This window comes from Prenolepis imparis, unplaced genomic scaffold (assembly GCF_030444845.1).
Source record: "Prenolepis imparis isolate NDT839.2.m4 unplaced genomic scaffold, iyPreImpa1.0 SCAF_3, whole genome shotgun sequence".
In the NCBI taxonomy this organism is placed as follows: Eukaryota; Metazoa; Arthropoda; class Insecta; order Hymenoptera; family Formicidae; genus Prenolepis; species Prenolepis imparis.
In genome coordinates, this window is record NW_028141161.1 from 15075617 (window position 1) to 15095029 (window position 19413).

The following is a 19413-nucleotide window of genomic DNA, read 5'->3' on the forward strand; positions in this document are numbered from 1 at the left end:
AATTAAATTGTATATATATATATATATATATATATATATATATATATATATATATATATATATACAGTCACGCGATACATATACCTTAATGCAATATATATATAATTTCTTTCGAAACTTGTAGTATTTATATACATACATACATATATATATATATATATATATATATATATATATATATAAATACTACGAGTTTCAAAAGAAATAAAAAGAACTTTATATCAATTTAATAGTATTGTGTACTTATTGAAATATGATTAATTATATATAATAATTTGTTTAATTCATTTTCATTTAATATTGCATTAAAATATATATCGCGCAAAAAGTAGATGGCAATTTTTTCATCTTCTACGCATCATTATTTTCTAACGAAACTTTTGATATGATGACGGGATTAAAACTGAAACATCATAACGCTCACCGAAACTAACTTACTATGCACTTCGTCTATTTTTGTTCGGAAATCAGAGGAAACGGAGAAGGCGCAAAGCGCGTGTATATCGCGCTGTTACGTAAATATTCGAACGTGAAAACGACAAATTAGCCACGGCGATAATCAATCGATACTGGATACTGGATACGCGATTAAAGCCAGCGTTATGCCCGGAAACGATCAAATTCGTCGGAGATTACAAACGCACCGTCGTCGACCTTAATCGACTCCACGCGCGCAGCCAAAAATAGAAATCAACCGCGCGTGTTTCGCGTGTTCAGTCGTTTCAAGTGGCTGACATAATCTGCGGCATTTGATACTTCGCGAAACACGCTTCTCGGGAATCTTGATAATAGCGAGAGAAAAAGAGAGAAAGAGATAGAGATAGAGAGAAAAAAAAGAGATGCATCTCTGATATTCTTTTTGTAGAGTTGCAGGTTTATTCAGAATAAAGATAAACGGTTACGATGCAACGTACAGCATAAATGGCCGGATTATCGCGCAGAGTCGTTGTATATCGCATCGTATACATCCCTACTGGATACATCTCTTTATTTGGCTGCGACACGTTATCGATCCGCCCGCGCTTACGGACGCTACGACGACTCCTCGCTACACCAATCTCTCTGCGGGCTAATGTTGCATTATTTAATACGGTAAATCCTTTTTACGAGAGACGAGCGCGCAAATGGCGCGCAGGGATATATATCGGTGAAATATTTGGCGGAATCTTTCCCTCTTCCGCCATATCATTCACACGGTGCGTGAATGATAAATCATGACGAGCGACCTCGCCGCTCACAAGTTAGAAAATTCAGTATCGTCCAGTTGAGAAGCGAGCTCGCTGGGATTCGTAATGGGTACAGAACACGTATGACGTCGACACACTAAAACCGTCGTCCGGCCCTTCTGCGGCTTCAGTTTACTAACGATCGCATTTTTACGTAATAGCACATTATCCTGTTGCTCCGGATCGGCTAACAGGAGCACCCTACCTGGTATCAGACGTTCGCGGATAACGCTCAGCATCTCGATTGTGTCTTCGGCGTTCGGTTTCCCCGCAATATAAATCTGGAAAGACAAAATTCGCACTCTGTAAAAGAACGTGTCAAGAGGGTTTTTCTTCGCGGAAACGCGCACGTCTTAAATTCGCGCACATCGTCAACGGCAGAGTAAGAAGTCAAAGATGCGTACCTGCGTTGCGTTATGATATTCGAGCAACGCTAACGTCAGTTGCGGAAACATAATCGGCATATCCGTGAGTCCTTTACCAAATGCGCATAGAAGCCGTCCAGCTTTATCCTTTAGCTCGCTATGATCCAGGTAAGCTGCCAACCGCAATAAATTGGAGCATGCGATAGAATTACTGGATGGTTCCGCGCCATCGTGAGCTGCAATCAAATTCATAAAACTTTAGATATTTTAAGATAGCTTTTTAGTATTTCGACAATTCATGGCAAACAAGAATCAGTCTCAAATTTCAATAACATCGTATTCACTTTTCGCTAATTCGGGAACGCTCTGTATAAGATTTCGATCTACATCAATTATTCTTACTTTAAAAATATGAATTTGATTTTTATATCTTTAATATTTTGACTTTAATTTTTTTCTCTTTGAATATATATATAAAATTAAAGATTGTTGAAAACGCAATATAATGACTTGTAATGAGACATTCAGCAAACGTTATAAATATTTGAATATGATGATATTTATCGCGGAATGCGGCTTTGCGGTCGATTTCGTTTACTCGACGTAACTGCGCATTAAAGAGTACTTTGACGTTTAATGGCCAAACTAAAATTACCACCGTAAAAACATGCCATACCGTCTTTCATCCGTAGAATCATCTGAGAATTCTCAACCGTGGAGAAGTAACCGCCATCCCGCGAATCCCAGAACAATCGGTCCTGAATATCTTGCAGCTCCTCGGCAAACTCTAGCCAATGCGCGTCGAAATTAGCCTCGTACAGATCAAGTAATCCCTTCACGACGAATGCGTAATCGTCATGGAAGCCGTGAATCGGGACGCTCCTATAAATTATATCTAGTAGATCTCGCAATGTATGACACCGACACCGAAATAAGACATCTGTACTCACGTTTGCATAATTCGGTCGTCCTCCCCGCGATAACAACTGCGAAGTAGCACGCCTTTATTTTTATCGAACAAATATCGCTCCACGAACTTGGCAGCGTCCGTCGCTAATTCGACGTATTTGTCATTTCTCACAGCTGCTCCAGCACGCGCAAAGCCACTTATCATAAGACCTGCAAATAGATTGTTAGACTTTGTTCGAAGACATACATCGCAAAATAGCGATGATGAATGTCATTCATCATCGACGCCGATTGATCACGATTCATTACCATTCCACGCCGTGACAATCTTGTCATCCAAATGGGGCCGCGGCCTTTTCGATCTTTCTTCAAACAAGATCCGACAGGCTTCCTTAATATAATTTCTAGTATTCTCTACACTAATGCCAAAATGTTCCGCGGTTTGTTCTACGCCATCGTACACGATAAATACATTCTTGCCGGTGAGTTCACCATGAGGATCCTAGATCGCCCAACAAACATACGCACTTATTTTATAAGTATCTCTTATTTTATAATTTCAATTCTAACGTACTTGAGCTTTTCGCACGTTTCCTTCCTTCTTCACGTTAAAGTGATAGCAGACAAGATCAGAAAATCGAACGCTATCGTTATCAGGTACTTTTTTATCCAAAAGAGTTTTAACTTCCTTATAAGTCCAAACATAAAATGCGCCTTCCTGTTTCGCTGAAGCCTGCGGGTCTGGAAATGAATCGGCGTCCTCTGCACTGTAGAAGCCACCTTCCTGAAAAGCATATGCACACGATATAAATATATTTACAGTCTTCTAAATTCTTGTTATTATCACATCTCTGAAAATTAAGCGAAGAAACAATATGAGTAATACCTTGTGTCGCAGATCCCGCGTAACATACGTCGCAATATCGTCTACAATGTCAGAATAAAAAGAATCCTTCGTGACGACGTAAGCATCGGCGTAGGCTTGTATTATTTGAGCTTGATCGTAGAGCATTTTCTCGAAATGAGGAACATGCCATTCGGCGTCCACAGAATATCTGGAGAATCCCTGAGAATACGCAAAAAATAATTGAGATAATTTGATTCGCGCGTAATAATCGCGAAAGAGTGAAAAAAAATGATCTTACTTGTCCCACGTGATCGTGAATTCCACCGTGAGCCATCTTCGTCAGGGTATGCAGAGACATTTCTAAACACTGCTTACGCAACTCGGCGGAGGTACTTAAAGCATATGTACTGAAGAGAAAATTAAAATTAACAGGTTCGGGAAATTTCGGCGCGTTCATCATGGATCTGCTGCCAAACCCGCCGAATTTCGGCTCGTATCCGTTCGCCAGAAGATGAACGCATAACAAAACGCATTCAGCTGTGGGAAATCTATCATCCTTCTACAAAATCACGAAAATTAAATAAATCAGAATCAGAATAAAAGCACAATCAAAAAATTGAATAACTCAGAATCGGATTAAAAAAACAGAGAAATGAAATTTTAAATTCTTCACATCTTTAAATCTTGCTCACATTTAAGCCTTGTCTGCACTCGACAATATCCTTTAGACGTTCTGCTATATTAGCAGCGGATTTGATTATATTGCTCTTTTGCTGCGCCCACTATAATAAAGAAATCATTTACAAACCTAATTTCAGAACAAGAATAAGATTTAATTTAGAGTAAATAGTAATATTTATGTTATATCGAATGTAAAATATCATATTTTACATACCTCTTTCGCAACTCCCAATAAGAGCGATCTAAATCCTATAAGGCCGTATTTGTCATTTGGCGGAAAATACGTTCCACCCGTCACCGGCGTCAAATCCGGCGATAGAAAAACACTCATTGGCCAACCACCATGGCCCGACTTTGCCTATTAAATACAGATATATTTCTGTTAGTATATTTAGTACATTTCACATAATTATATATATATACGTAATATGTTTAATAAACTCAATATTTTAATGCTTAATACATTTATAATAAATGTCGAATTTTTTTTATCAACAAGCTAATATTCGTTATATAAAATAGAGATGTATATTTTGCTATCTATTTTTAGTTTTGCATATACGAAAGACAACAATCAACAATTATTTCGATAACACGTGCCTGAACGAACGTCATATATATTCTGTCGATATCGGGTCTCTCTTCCCTATCCACTTTAATATTAATAAACTTCTCATTCATAATTTGCGCGATGTCTTCGTTTTCAAACGATTCCTTCTCCATCACGTGGCACCAATGACACGTGGAGTAACCGACTGATAAGAAAATCATCTTGCCCTCCTTCTTCGCTCTCTCCAGAGCTTCGTCGCCCCAAGGATACCATTCCACAGGATTGGTCGCATGTTGTAATAGATACGGCGACTTTTCCAAGCTCAAACGATTTAGTTTCTTTGTACCAGAATGGCTGGTGTTTTTAGCGCTACTCTTGGATGTCGATGCCATTCTGACGGATGATAACAGGAAAAGCGATGAATTGCAACTTGATCTGTTTTAAACATATTTAACATAAACTTCAAACGTTAGAATAATTCTAATATAGCTTTTTCATCTAATTCGAAATAATTTACTTAATAAAAATCTTGATCTAATTAGCTTTAAAGTATATTAAACATTTAATAAAGAAAGAGAGTATATAGTAAATATCGCGTATATTTAAATATTGAGGAACATTCTTTTTTCAAATTTATTATAGCGTTTAGTTTAATGCAAATCTCATAAGACGTTCCTTTAAATTATATTAATTAAAATATATTTATATATAATTTCTTTGAGAGATAAGATTTTTCTATATTACATATAATAATTATAATGAATAATGAATAATTAAATATATAATGTGTAATTCGACCTGTTAATGTGTTGTCCAACGATAGGAAGAAGAGTACTTTCGATCAGATGAAAACCCGTACGACATCCGTATTGCACCGCACTGCACCGTTTCTTAGATATTTCGGACACGTAGCGGACTCTTGATAAGAGATTGCATCTTCCCGAAGTCATAACACGAGTGGCATGGAAAGTATACACTGCAAAGATCGATATTATAAGTATGTTATATTGAAAAATAATTATTACGATTTAACTAATTAAATCGAGTGATTGTTAAATAAGCTTTAAATTATTATATTATACATATAACAAATAATACTTCTTTCAATAAAAATATTATAAAAACAAACGTCAATTCTAGATTAGTAAACGTTCAAATATAAAAGTTTAAGTTTGGTTTATTTATAAAACTAATTATGTAAATGTTCATTAACTATATTATAAGAGCGCAATTATAAAATGCTATAAATGCAATGTTTTTAATAAAAAGAATATAAAGTAAATCCTAATTCTAGAAAAACCTACTTCGCGAGAAAATCCTATACGTTTACATAACAAATGCAATCGCAATCGCATATTATAAATATTATACAAACTTTTTTTTAATCAATTAATTAATACTTCTCAAATAAAATATTTTTATTTATATATGGAGAAAATATGCAAAAGCAGCTCAAGCTTAAATTGATCTTAAGCTTGAGATAAATTTAAGATTCTTTTTCTCCTAAAATCGCTCTTTTTAATATCTCATTAAAACAATGTGGTTTGAATAAATTATATTACAAGCATATATATATTCAACGATATATTTCAATAAAAATTAATTATATTTGAGATCATATAAATAAAAGAGTATTAAAGTGAAAGCAAAGATCTATCGCGTGCGGAAAAATATATAATATTTAAAAAATAATACAATATTACGAACATTGGAAATTGAAATGCGTTTTAATAGAGACTTGAAATCTATTATCACAAAATTAAGATCGCGAATGGGACACCCGGTACATGCAAATAAATAAAAAAGAACAAATGGCGGATCTACATTCTACTACGCAGCGATTCTCGCGCCATGAATCGGCGATATTCTCGGACATGATCGACCATCGCAAAAATCGCTCGAAAATCGTCTAATTAGATCTAAAAAGCGTTAAATTATTCAGCCGTGCGAGATTAGATAAAATGTAATTGTCCGATAAAAGACGGCATATGTGCGTATGTATGTATACATACAGAGTTCGCTGCGTCCGGTCCGGCAAAGATCCGTGTTCCTCGAATTTTTTTTTATTGACAATGAATTCACACTGCCAGATGGCGTGTAAATTAATTTCGGCGCGCTTTTACGATATACATATGCATTAAAGAGCTTTTACAATGCGCGCGAAATCACGTAGGAAATGGAGGAAACACACTGCGAATTGTCATTAGTGATAGATATATGAGAATTTATATTATCGTATAAATTTAAATTAACATGAATATGAAATGTCTCTTTTTTCCGTCATTAGATTATTAATAATAAATCATCAATATGAAAATGAGAAATCATGTGGATGTTGATCGAAAAGTTTGTCAAACGATATCGTTTTATTATTATAATATTATTATCGTATATATTATCGTTTTATTATTGTTATTATTATTATAATATCGTAATATTATTTCGATCGGATAGAAATATGTACATAAAAAAATCAGCAATTTATCTAATTACTTATAAAACGTAAAATATATATAACAAAAAGAGTCATTTATTTTATTTCAAACTATTTCACCCTAGATGACTCTCAAATCATGTATATTTCTGATATTAAAATATATCTAAACGTTGAATATAAAGATCTCTAACATGAAATCGATGTTGGAGCGAAATTTATGTTGCGCTGAAAATGCTACGACATATTCGAGTCTTCGGATCTCAATATACGGTGCTTTCAGGGCCAACTTATTCTTCGCTCCAAAATTATGTAATCAATTGTTAAATTATGAATATATCACTCCCGCACTTTATGTATATCATTTAAAACATTAAAAGTTGAAAAAGATGAAACGGAAAAGGAAGAAGAGGAAAATAAAGAGAGCGGGAAAGAAAAGAGCATATCTAACCTGGAGTAATAGCGACGTCTTATAGTCGGAAATATCCGCATCTTAGAATGACTACGGCTCGCGATCAACAGATCAACAAGCACCAAGGATCTAAAAGACTAGCCACGTGCGTCCGCAGCTGTCATGCACTATTTACGTTTCCAGATGATCTGCAAAAGGACCCTCGCCGTCGTGCGTGCTCCGAAAACATGGAATGACTCTGCGAATCAATATATATATAATATAGGTATACGTATAAACAAACCCTACGTGACCTACACGAAGTTATGCGCGCTCCAAAAGACACTCTCCCGCGTCTCTCTCATACAGGCGGATCTTCAAAAAATCCGAAGAGAGAAGATTAGTTTTAAAAAGACGAAACCTCTTTCGAAATATATGAAAGATGTATATGCAATTTTTTTTATGCATGAATATAAGTAGATATATGAATAATCTTTCTCTCTCTCTTCCATTACTGGCTGTTTCTATCAGAGACATATGTTGTATACGTGGAAAATTATTTTTCGACAGCGTGGTAGCCCTGAGCTTTCGTCACACAAGAGTTCCTAAAGTTAATTCAGCGTGGCGAGGTTAGTCCATATCTGTCAAACTATATAATTTTCGACGAATTAAACGATGCGATAAAATTGTGAAAATATATTTCTTTCCGTGTGATTAGATCAGCAATTTATTAAAAGGAAACTCGAGGAAAGGCGCGTCGCGCGGCTGACGATACGCGGTGACAATGGCAGCCATACACCGGGAGGCGATACAAAAACAAATTCAACAGGACTGGGCTAATCGCGAATATATAGAAGTCATCACTGGAAGTATTAAAAAAATTACGGACTTTCTCAACTCCTTCGGTAATTTGTCAAATTCTAAATTTTTATTCTTGCTAGCGAAACTATTATATATATTTAATATTTATAGATATATTATTATAGTACATGACAGATATTTTTAACTCTCTTATATTACATATATTTAATCTTTTTCCTTTTTTGTTTTTTTAGATATGTCTTGTCGATCAAGGATTGCAGTTCTCAATGAAAAGCTCACGACTCTTGAGCGAAGAATCGAATATCTAGAAGCATGCGTAAGTGATTCTTCACGTATATATTTAATTTAAAGATGGACAGTATTATACTATTAAATGCAAAGTATTTTACTTTCAATTTTTTAATCGAATGACATCTACTACGGTAGCATTTTTTTGTTACTGTGTTAATAGTCGTATATTTATTTGACAGGTCACAAAGGGTGAAACACTAACATGATTCCTCTATATATAATAAACGGATATATCCTTTTACAATCCTTTGTATTCATTGTACTAAGATCTGTACGATGATAAATATACAGGATGAAAATGAAAGATACTTCTTTTGTATCTTTTTATATCATCAATTATATGGTATAACATACCTTCATTTCAATTTTATGCATCAGCACCACTAATTATTTTCTTTGTGTATATAAAAGATCATTACTCCCAAGGCCTACGTCCTCTAGGATCCTTGACAATAGTAAAATCAATTGGGAAGGTAGTGTGTTGACTTAATATTACATCGTCTAATGGGAAAGGTTTGAAATCAATAAAATCACTATGCTTCTTAACGATGGCACATGCAATCAATGCAAGAGTGAAGTTATGACTGAGTACACCCTTCTTCTGCCATTTATAGAAGACTCCACCTGTAGCTAACGCTGCAACAAATAAACGACAAAACTTGATAACATATGCTCCCAAAATAACTCGCATCTAATATTTATACATTACATACAAGCTATAATGTAATTAGCATAGCCATCTTTTCCTCTAACTTTTGTCACTGTATATGCCACGGAAGCAAAAGTAGCACACATGGCAGTAACGGGCACCATCCAATAAGACATGGTATTTAATGCTTCCCAGAAGGTGTACGCCTGAGATACTAATATACAATCGTATCCCCCGGCGATAAAGCTACCAAAAAGTCCATATTTACTCAGCCCGATTATCTTTTCAAAGGGCTGCTGACCTTCAGGAGCATTGCTGTATTTCCAATTTGCTAGGAATTGAGACATCGTATAGTTGAGACTAAAACACAGCAATATCATAAGTGAATATTGTACAAAAATAATATATAAAAGATTTCTGCAAATATTTATATCTCCACTACGTACTATTGTATTTTAGTTTTCAATAACAAATTAAGTAACAATTGTCGATTTTATACGAGTTATACATATATCTATAACATATCTCTGTATCAATTGATAATGACAAAATTCTAACTCTATGCAAAGTTAAAAAATATATACATAGCAATTTTTAGCCAAAGATATGACATTGTTTTGGTATCAATGATTACATACGTACCGCGAGCTGTAAATCAGATCTCGTCAAATTAATTCGCCATAAGCGAATAGCGATAGATCAGGTCAGTCTCAGGTTATGTCACCCTATAAGTGAAAAAATAAATCTAATGCAATCCAGTGTGCGATAAACGAACGCCTCTCTCACAAGATTCACACACGTACGGAAAATTATTGTAAATTCTTCACTATATTACGTAATGTCGATTATTCATTCGAGTTTTCTCAACGAAGAAATCGACCAATCTATCGTCCTCATGGAATGCATTCGAAAATTTCGTCATAGAAATGAAGCAGCATTTGATTGACCAATTAGAATACAGGAAACGAACACTTCTTTGTCCTGATTGGTCGACCAAATTTTACACTTCCTGACAAGTAGATTTCCGAACGCAGTTTTAGGATCATTCCACAATAGCTTGCAAATGCCCTCGTTGCCAGTTGACAATTGCGGATTGACCAATCAGAGCAAAGCTACTTGTCAGCTGATTGGTCAATCCGCAATTGTCAACTGGCAACGAGTGCATTTGCAACCTATTGTGGAATGACCCTTACGTCCTTGGCTTTTTAACCTAACCTACCCTACCCTATCATATAAATAAAATTGTAATTTTTAATTAATTTTTGGAATTGTAATATTCGAAGCTTTATATTGCGCTATCTATTATATCATTATATTTTCTTGAACAAAATTTTCTTTTGCATGTTTGCCAACTGTGAAACTTGAGATACTTCATACGCTTGATCGGGGGTGGAAGGAGGAGGGTGAGTCAGTGTCAAAAGGACATAGATCTTTCAAGGGTTTCGTATATTATAATCGCTAAATTATTGCACCTCCCCCAATTATCGCAAAATGTTGCACGTAATAGCGAGACGAGTACCTTTACAGGTGTGTATCAGAAATAATAGAATCGCATTTCGTTAAAATTATTTAGTTAATTCCGAAAACAATAACCTCTCTGCTTGTGAACCTCTAACATCCTATTATTATTTTCAGACAATGATAATTGTTCCTTTACGAACGTTCAGTGCAGAGGCTTCGAATATTAATCAGTCTGCTGTGAATACTAATGTGCCAGGCCTTAGTGAAAATGTCGTCAGAGTACCTAACACACGTAAGATCAAATATCATCTTAGAAAGTATTTCCTACGATATTGAAAAATACTAGTTTTTAAACATAAATTTATCAATTAGCTGTAGGACCTGGAGCATCCAAAGATAAGGAGTATAAGAACCCCGAATATTTCTGCTACCATACGGAGTCATTTGGAGAAGCTGAAGTAGAATTAGCGAAATTTAGATTACCAGTACCATCTAATAAGAGACCGTTCAATAGGTAGATAAATAAATAATAAAAGTCTTTAATGTAGCAGAATAATAATTATATAAAATAACAAATTTAATAGAATAAAAAGCTTATTCAAAATTACTATGTATACTGTCAAAAAAGAATAGATTTAATATATTCATTTATATATATAATTTCCAGATTTCTTTTTTAGAAAAAAATTATATATATATATATATATCGTTTAAACATATTACTAACAATAAAAACACATAACGCCATTTATAAAATACATGAAGAAGAAATAGCGGAAACGGTATTATGTAACATTTTTAATGTAAATTCTTCCTTTGCGTGAACTTTAAATACGAACATTATGAGTCAGTCGCGGTTGAGAATCGCTGTTTACGTAAGATTACGAACTCGTCCGAAGCGTTCGATCGGTTTCGGCCGAAGTGTCCCGGTCCCTCCTTATTCGTTAATCTAACAGCTGATGACTGTTTCACGTAGAAACGCCATCCATACATAATTTCTTTGGTCCATGGTATAAATGAGCAATGCATATACCGACCGATACCGGTATCACGTAGCGACGTAGTGTTTCGTAGGTCGCAAGACGTTATAAATCATCGGGTCTTCCAGTTTTTTGTCGCGCGAGAAACGACGTGAAGTTACTAACGCGACATCATACGGGTGAGGGGGGGGGGGGGGAGGTCGAAGTTCGAGACAGCAATAATTCATTCAATTATTGGCGCCGATTGTCGATCTATCTCTTTCCTTCTTTTTTTCTTCCTTCCTTTTCCTCCCGTTAACAAATACAGTGCGCAAGCAAGAGGCAAGCGCTCACAGTGCGGCTCGTGTTTATCTCTCCGCGGATCGGAGATCTCGGATAGCGGGCGTGTGCATCTCTCGACTCCACTCTGCTCGTTCAATCGCTGGAAGAAACAGCAACGCGAGTGTGTGCTCCAACATATGCGAACATGTCGTTCATCGTAGCGCGGAATCGCCTCTTATCGGCGTTCGGCGTCGCGCAACGTCTGATCATCACTGCTGAACACGCGCATGTCGCGCGGCACTCTTCCTCGTCTATTTGTCACAGGAATGTGGCGTATCGCAGGTGAGATTCCACACAGATCTCTCTCTGAAATTCCTATTGCGCTGTTTTCCCTGAGAAAAGAAAGTTGGAAAAATATAAAAAATAAGTTATACAATTATAGTATGCATGCACGGTATATTATTAATTATTATAAAAATTCTCCTACTATGTGAGAGGCGTCAAATAATCGTACGCTGCAAACAAAATGTCTTTTATCATTTTCTCATTTCTCCATATATAATTGTGCAAATTATTAATTATTATGATATAAAATTATCACGGAATATATATTGTGAAACACATAGCGCGATTATCAATAAGATGGCACAATTGCAAATTACGCGTTTTTTTTCCTTTTATTCTTTCCTACTATTAATTTATATCATCTGAAAAGTATGCTTGTATATGAAAACAACAATTATAAAAACTTTTGAAAATCGCTGAGAGCGCCTTATAATGAACAGCTGTTGATCTCTTGTTGATTTTTCACGATATGTATATCTTGAACAATCATATGATCGTCAATGAATACACACGAGGATTAACGGGAAACATTCTTAAGTGTTTCATTCAAAGGTCAATCGAGAAAATAATTTATTCCACAAAAAGTTCCATTGGAATTTTAGTCGAAACTTATTCATGTCGTATAACTTTTGTTGTATATAAAATATTCTTCAAAAAATCAAACTAAAAATCTCATAATTTAAAATATAATATGATGTAAATAAATATATGTGATACGCCCTTTTTAATAAGTGCCTAAATCGATTTAAATATATTTCTATTACAATTGATTAATTAAACTTTCTTGTCTATTCATATATAACATGATTAATCAAAATTAATTAGCTTATAAATTGTTGATGCAACTGATTTCAAATATATGAAATTTCAATATTTTGTTCGGATAAAGTCTGATTTTTCTAAATGTAATTTGTCTAAATATTTTGCGGCATATTGTATACATATACTAATGAGAATGTATAAATGTATATAAACAGCATATTTTAGTTTGTTAACAAACTTAAATATACAGATAATTTTAGAGTACAATATCGTAAATTCAATTTAATTACATTTTCAACATATTTTTAATAAACAATTTTTTTTATATCATTGGAATTATATTTTAATAGTACATCCGGTCTCTATAAGAATAACCAGACATTTTCAGTCGAGTGCATTATGTTTAAAATATTTGTATATTTTTGACTGTTGATTAAATAACTCAAAAGAGACGTCAGATAATAGAACTCATGATGCGCAGCTTTTATTTAATCACAATATGCTTGATCGAAATAAATGTCTAGTAATATGCTAAATATAGAGAGTGCTAACAATAAGTCATTAAAAAACTTTAATTAGTTATTAATTAACTTTACGTTAATAATAATAAATTTTTTCGTGTTTGCGCTGTAGCTCATTCAACATATACATATATGTATTATATATATATATATATATATATGTGAATGCATGCGTGAACATATGTACATATACATATTAACTTTTCCATGGACGCACATAAAAATTTACGATAAAGTTATAAAACTTAATAGCTCGTGGCTCGTGCCAACGATAACAATAATATACATATTTTTTGAAATACCTGACCTTGTACCTGACTCTTATTCTACGATATCCCGTATGAGATTTGTCAAAATCGACAAGCAATATTCGGCACATTGAAACTTGCTTTTTGTTAGATCGATGATAAGGCTGTTTATTCTTCTCGACGTATTCTCCTTTCTGTTCGTTCGTTCCTTTCAGACGCGACATATATAATCCCCTTTTATGCACAGTTATGTTATCAGACAGAATTTTAACTGCCGATAAGTAACTTTTAACATTCCATGTGATACATTTTGATTAGCATCCTTTTGTCACACAGTGAGCAAACAAAATTCTGACACTGTTTGAGTTTAATAGGAAAAATCCATAAAAACTTTTGTTTTAGGCTATTGAATAATGAATGAATTCTTATTGATAAAGACTTATTATAGAAGTTTTAATATTCAAATGTATAGTGTATATTATCATAATATTAATTTAGCGCTCAGTTGCAGTCAACATAATTTTAATAAACAGCTTTTTTATACCGTTGAAATTATTTTTTAATTCGAATATATAATTTCTAAGGTTTTTATGATTTAAGATTTTTCTTTTCTCATTATAGCTATATTGAATTTATTAAAAAACGATAAATCATTCAAAATTTTATTTGTAATGTAATAATTTACTATTGAATAATATTATTAAATAAGTTTTTCATAAATGCCGCACTCTCTCTTTCGTGTTCAATAATATAGATTAGTAAAACATACTCAATATTCTTTTTTAGTTTGTTTTATGTATTGATAAATAGCTGTAAATCTTGAATCTAACTTTATTTGCACTGAAAAAATCAAATACAAGTAGATTGAATTGTATTTAATTATGTATTAATGCAGAATAATAAAAACGAAATATTCTGCTATAAATTTGCATTTTATCAATCTATGTTATTATTCGTCTGTGATGACATGCGATAAAATGAATTAATTTCACTAATGTATAATGTGAAAAAAAATTACGATATTTTTGCATCTAACGTCTTTTGCCTCTATAATTCAATATATCTGTGATAAAAAAATAACAACCTTCAAATGGCACACGTGGATCTTTAGAAATATATTTGCTGCTTACAATTTGCATTGCTCAAGAAATAAAATTAATATTAGCATTAGATCATACATTTCCCATAGGTAGGTTAAACTTCTCTTAAAAGATATAAATAGAAATCAATTTCAAATATTAAGTATACTAGTTGGAGAATTAATTTTCTAGAATATATTTGAATAAAAAAAATTATTATTTTTGTAAATTTAATTAAGATACTTATAAAAAGAAAATCTTGATTTATGTATAAATAGCATCGAATAAGCAACGTATATCAAATGTATTATACATAAAAATATCCATTTTTCTTTGCGAAAAAATGTAGTGTTTTTCGCAATCTAAAAATCTTGATTTATACATAAATCAAGATTTTTGGATTTATTATTCTGCATTAATACATAAGAAAAATGGATATTTTTATGTATAATACATTTGATATACGTTGCTTATTCGATGCTATTTTTGACCTTGTATTAAAATTATTAATAGAAAACTACTACTACAGGTAAAATTATAAGTAGAGATAAATGGTTGATGCAAATGAGTGTATAATTAATATTACATAAAAGCGCTTATCAGTTGACGGAATACGGCATAACCTTATATAGACTCAGATAAGGTCATTTAATTTTATTTTCGACAGAGTTTTATGCATTATTAGGAAATCATAAATAACTTCTCCTTTTTAATAATACAACATATCATTTATCAAATTTTTTGTGTTCGTGAAAATAAAGTCAAATTTACAAAAATTTTCATAAATAAAAACGAGAACATTTCAGAAACTTATATTATTTCGAAAATAGATTCCATTATGTGTCTTCAATAAGATTTCAATCAGTCTTTCGTATATCTGATGCTAAACTTTCATCTATATTTATCGCTTCGATCATGATATTAATAAACTCTTGTTTACTCAAATCAGGAGCGCAATGTATCCGCGTTTGCGTGCCACGGTTGCTCGCAATCTTTATGGTCTCTCGGGTTTTTATTTCCTGTTCCGGTTGTTCATCTTGGCTCCGCTCGAGAAACTCGCCAGAGTTACTGCATCACACATGTTCAAAGCTGAACAAATCGCTGTCTAATAACAAACTTGCGTAGAATACAAAAAGAACTTACCCAAATACAAATCAAATTAAAATCTGTACGTTAAATCTGTTGCCGATAAATTGATACAATAAATTGTTTTCATTTAGACTATTCTGATCAACACCCATACACATGTACAACTTGAACTAATCTATACATAATTTTTAAAATAAATTCTTTTTTCTTGATAAAATATTGTGTGTACATACCTCTTTAACATTTGCGCTATGTACTTGAATTTTCTATATTTTTGTCTGAAATAAAATGGGTCGTAATGCAGGGTTAAACATGACATTTACATGACAATCGCACGAATTTGTCATTCAATGTGCAAGCGCGCAATTCGTAGATCATACAAAATACATATGTATACGTGTATTTTGTTATTCTAATGTACGAGTATAGATATATACCGAAGTACGCAGAGCGAAAAACGTTATCTTCAGTTTCGAGTCCTCCTGAGCTCCGTTGAAATCTAAGTTCAATAAAGCATAAAACGTAAAAGTTGTCAAATATAAATTCTATAAACAGTTTTCGTTTCATGATTTTTTTTATTAAATTCTTTTTCTCGCGTAACATTTTATTTATTCGCATATAAAAAAGGAATATTATTGTTGTCTGCTATTCGTTGTAATTACGAAAGTTTGTAAAACTTTTTTAGAACATTGGAAAATAAAGTCCGAATGGCTCATTACGCGACAACCACATTAACAAGCAAGGATGAAATTCGCGAATTAATGGCCGTATGGCCGGACATTGTTCGTGATGTCACGGAGTCCAACATCTCAGAAGTTCCAGATATTTCCAAATGGATTGCAAAAGTAAGTTTGTGTAATATAATGTGTACAACATAATAAAATTACATAATAAAATTTAAAAATAAAAATTATAAATGAGACTTTATTCTAATAACGATTGTATATAAGATTATCAAAATGAGTTATGAAAATATAAGAATTTAAAGGAAAAACGTAGTAAATAAAAGCAAAATCAGTATAAAATTGAATATAAAAAATTTTTAAAAAATAGTATTTTACTAACACCTGAAAAACTACAGTTAAGACAGAGATATGAAGCAACAAGTCATAAATTTTAATACAGATTACATTTCTGTTATTTTTCAGGTATTGCAGTACAATGTTCCAGGAGGAAAAAAAAATCGCGCTGTAGCATTAATTTATGCTTATAAATTATTAGCACCCAGCGATCACCAAACAGAAGAGAACATCCGCCTAGCACGAATTCTAGCTTGGTGTTTGGAACTAGTGCGTAACTTTGTTCTCATTTATATGGCGAATCTTTCACGTAAAAGAATTAAAATAAATTGAAGATGAGATATAAAAACGTTTATAAACGCGGAAGATTAAAAATATCACAATTTATTTACTTTGGAAAATGTCCAAATATTTACATATAAGTATATATTAAAAGTATATACAAAATAAAGTACATATCCTCATGTTTTTTGTAAGTTGTACAAACCATGGTTATATGACAGAATGCAGTCTTTAGTAATGCAAAAATATTTTAAGAATATGACATTTACAAATTTGTTTTCTATTTATAACTGATAACATTTAAATTATCATTTTTTTAATTCAAAATTTTAATCAATATATATATATATATACACACACAGGGTGATTTATTTTAATCTTAACAGGCAAATATCTCGAAAAATATGGGATACGAAAAAATACGAAAAAATGTTTCATACAAAAGTTATAAGATTTCAAGGGGCACATCTGATGGTGACCTTAACTTTGACCTTGAGGGCAAATCCTACAACTTTTGTATGAAACATTTTTTTGTATTTTTCGAGATATTTGCTTGTTAAGATTAAAATGAATCACCCTGTATATATACGTATTTAAATAATAATATTCATATAATTATGATTCATATAAATATTCATATAATTTATGTGAACTGGAACAGAGAGAGTATTAAATAATGTAAAATTAAAAACGTAAATTATGTGTGTGTCGCGATATATTACATTAAATATTTACGGCAGGTGGGAGCCTGTTTTCTCGTATATGATGATATCTATGACCGATCATTAATTCGTCGAAATCAACCATGTTGGTATCGTCATAATGATATAGGTTTAGCGGCAATTAATGATTGTCTGTTGATGGAATCTATTACATATTTACTACTTCAAAAACATTTCAAAGGAAAAGAATGCTATATGGATATAGTAGAAACATTCCAACAAGTAAGTGAAGAGATGTCTCTTTTGATGATATTTTTAACATGCAAATATTAGTTTCTTTTTTCCTTTTCAAACGTACAATTGTATTAAAAAATTTATTTAAAAATGTATTATTCAGATTATATTGATGACATCAATGGGCCAGAGTTTAGATTTGCTCTCTACTAATTTTGGTAAAAAGTCGAATCTAGATCTATTTACAATGGATCGGTACAATAACATTGTCAAGTACAAATGTTCGTATTACACGTTTATTTTGCCAGTAATTTTAGCAATGCATTTTGTAAGTGTACTTAAGTTTCTCTATATACGAACAAATTTTGCTTTGCGTTTTTTAATAATAAATAATAATGTATTATGCGATACATTATGTAGGTTGGGATAAAAGATCCGGAAAAGTTGAGGCAAACAAAAACGATTTTGTTTGAAATTGGACATTTGTATCAAGTCCAAGATGATTATCTGGGTTGCTATGGGAAATTCGAAGTTATAGGCAAAGATAGTACTGACATACAAGAAGGGAAATGTACATGGCTGATTGTTATGGCACTTCAACGTGCTACATCAGAGCAGCGTAAAATTTTAGAAGTGAGTATTATTTCTTTTACAAATTGTTCTGTGTGCTGTTGCATTAATTTGTTTTTCTCATTTTTATTACATAGGAATGTTATGGATCATCGGATCTGGAGAAAGTACAACGCGTGATGCAAATTTACAATGATCTGGGTTTGCCAAACACTTATTCTATATACGAAGAAGAGACGTATAATCTGTTAATCACCCATATACAGCAAATATCACGTGGTCTACCACATGATCTTTTCCTGAAATTATTGAATAGGATGTATCGCAGACAGAAATGAAAGCGTCACTTGTACATTAAAGAAACAAACTAATGTGTATTCAGATTATAGAATTAAAGTCAATGAACAAGATGTGTTTGGTCAATGTCTGAGGAGATCTATTTTACCTCTATTTTATATTTTAAATATCTAAATATTATTTCTAAATGAGAAATATTAGAACTTTTTTATAAAAACTTTATAAGAAATACACAAGGAAATATTTCACTCTTTGATTAATATGGCAATAAAACATTTTTAAAATTTGAACATTATTTCTTAATGATTTCCTTCTAATGCGTAAAAAACTTTACATTTAGAAAAATTTTAAAAGAATTTTTTCTAAAAAAAAATCTTAGGTACAGATTTTTATATATATACCATGATATTTTTTTATAAGATATAATATTCGTCCTTA

At 32.4% G+C, this 19413-nt stretch overlaps 5 protein-coding genes and 1 long non-coding RNA gene across 16 annotated transcripts; 3 read left to right on the forward strand and 3 right to left on the reverse strand.

The window, feature by feature from the left end:
- Positions 1–200: 200 nt before the first annotated feature.
- On the reverse strand, positions 201–7678 carry LOC145933904 (spermatogenesis-associated protein 20). 3 transcript variants are annotated; one of them, XM_083033943.1, is made up of 13 exons: positions 7464–7678; positions 5377–5554; positions 4629–5013; positions 4243–4386; positions 4040–4129; positions 3646–3906; positions 3387–3566; positions 3075–3284; positions 2810–3002; positions 2542–2710; positions 2268–2473; positions 1631–1827; positions 201–1507 (listed from the first exon to the last, which is right to left on the reverse strand). In XM_083033943.1, the coding sequence occupies exons 2-13, from the start codon at positions 5526–5528 to the stop codon at positions 1235–1237; spliced, it is 2460 nt and encodes an 819-aa protein (XP_082890069.1). In that variant the 5' UTR covers positions 5529–5554; positions 7464–7678; the 3' UTR covers positions 201–1234. The 3 variants fall into 3 exon arrangements, with proteins under 3 accessions (XP_082890069.1, XP_082890071.1, XP_082890070.1); XM_083033945.1 differs by having other exon boundaries at positions 7600–7674; XM_083033944.1 differs by lacking the exon at positions 7464–7678 and adding an exon at positions 6591–6789.
- Positions 7679–7954: 276 nt separating this feature from the next.
- Hspc300 (hematopoietic stem/progenitor cell protein 300) lies at positions 7955–8824 on the forward strand. The gene is made up of 4 exons (XM_083033949.1): positions 7955–8032; positions 8122–8308; positions 8459–8541; positions 8696–8824. The coding sequence occupies exons 2-4, from the start codon at positions 8188–8190 to the stop codon at positions 8720–8722; spliced, it is 231 nt and encodes a 76-aa protein (XP_082890075.1). The 5' UTR covers positions 7955–8032; positions 8122–8187; the 3' UTR covers positions 8723–8824.
- Positions 8609–10072, reverse strand: LOC145933905 (uncharacterized). 4 transcript variants are annotated; one of them, XM_083033948.1, is made up of 4 exons: positions 9969–10072; positions 9808–9890; positions 9230–9525; positions 8750–9152 (listed from the first exon to the last, which is right to left on the reverse strand). In XM_083033948.1, the coding sequence occupies exons 3-4, from the start codon at positions 9510–9512 to the stop codon at positions 8932–8934; spliced, it is 504 nt and encodes a 167-aa protein (XP_082890074.1). In that variant the 5' UTR covers positions 9513–9525; positions 9808–9890; positions 9969–10072; the 3' UTR covers positions 8750–8931. The 4 variants fall into 4 exon arrangements, 3 of the variants coding, with proteins under 3 accessions (XP_082890074.1, XP_082890073.1, XP_082890072.1); XR_014424943.1 differs by lacking the exons at positions 9808–9890; positions 9969–10072 and having other exon boundaries at positions 8609–8785; positions 8871–9152; positions 9230–9560; XM_083033947.1 differs by having other exon boundaries at positions 9808–10052.
- Positions 10073–10432: 360 nt separating this feature from the next.
- Positions 10433–11259, forward strand: Ndufv3 (NADH:ubiquinone oxidoreductase subunit V3). The gene is made up of 3 exons (XM_083033158.1): positions 10433–10692; positions 10801–10918; positions 10999–11259. The coding sequence occupies exons 1-3, from the start codon at positions 10657–10659 to the stop codon at positions 11142–11144; spliced, it is 300 nt and encodes a 99-aa protein (XP_082889284.1). The 5' UTR covers positions 10433–10656; the 3' UTR covers positions 11145–11259.
- An 813-nt stretch (positions 11260–12072) lies between these two features.
- Positions 12073–19265, forward strand: LOC145933446 (farnesyl pyrophosphate synthase-like). Of its 2 annotated transcripts, none has more exons than XM_083033148.1 (7): positions 12073–12209; positions 16597–16756; positions 17060–17200; positions 17953–18156; positions 18272–18436; positions 18529–18741; positions 18816–19265. In XM_083033148.1, exons 1-7 carry the CDS (start codon positions 12073–12075, stop codon positions 19014–19016), a joined length of 1221 nt encoding a protein of 406 aa, XP_082889274.1. In that variant the 3' UTR covers positions 19017–19265. The 2 variants fall into 2 exon arrangements, with proteins under 2 accessions (XP_082889274.1, XP_082889275.1); XM_083033149.1 differs by lacking the exon at positions 12073–12209 and adding an exon at positions 16207–16433.
- Positions 12128–14253, reverse strand: LOC145933457 (uncharacterized). 5 transcript variants are annotated; one of them, XR_014424859.1, is made up of 3 exons: positions 13810–14253; positions 12355–12382; positions 12128–12259 (listed from the first exon to the last, which is right to left on the reverse strand). It is a non-coding gene; the product is annotated as an uncharacterized LOC145933457 (long non-coding RNA). The 5 variants fall into 5 exon arrangements; XR_014424861.1 differs by having other exon boundaries at positions 13803–14253; XR_014424858.1 differs by having other exon boundaries at positions 13798–14253.
- Positions 19266–19413: the final 148 nt, after the last annotated feature.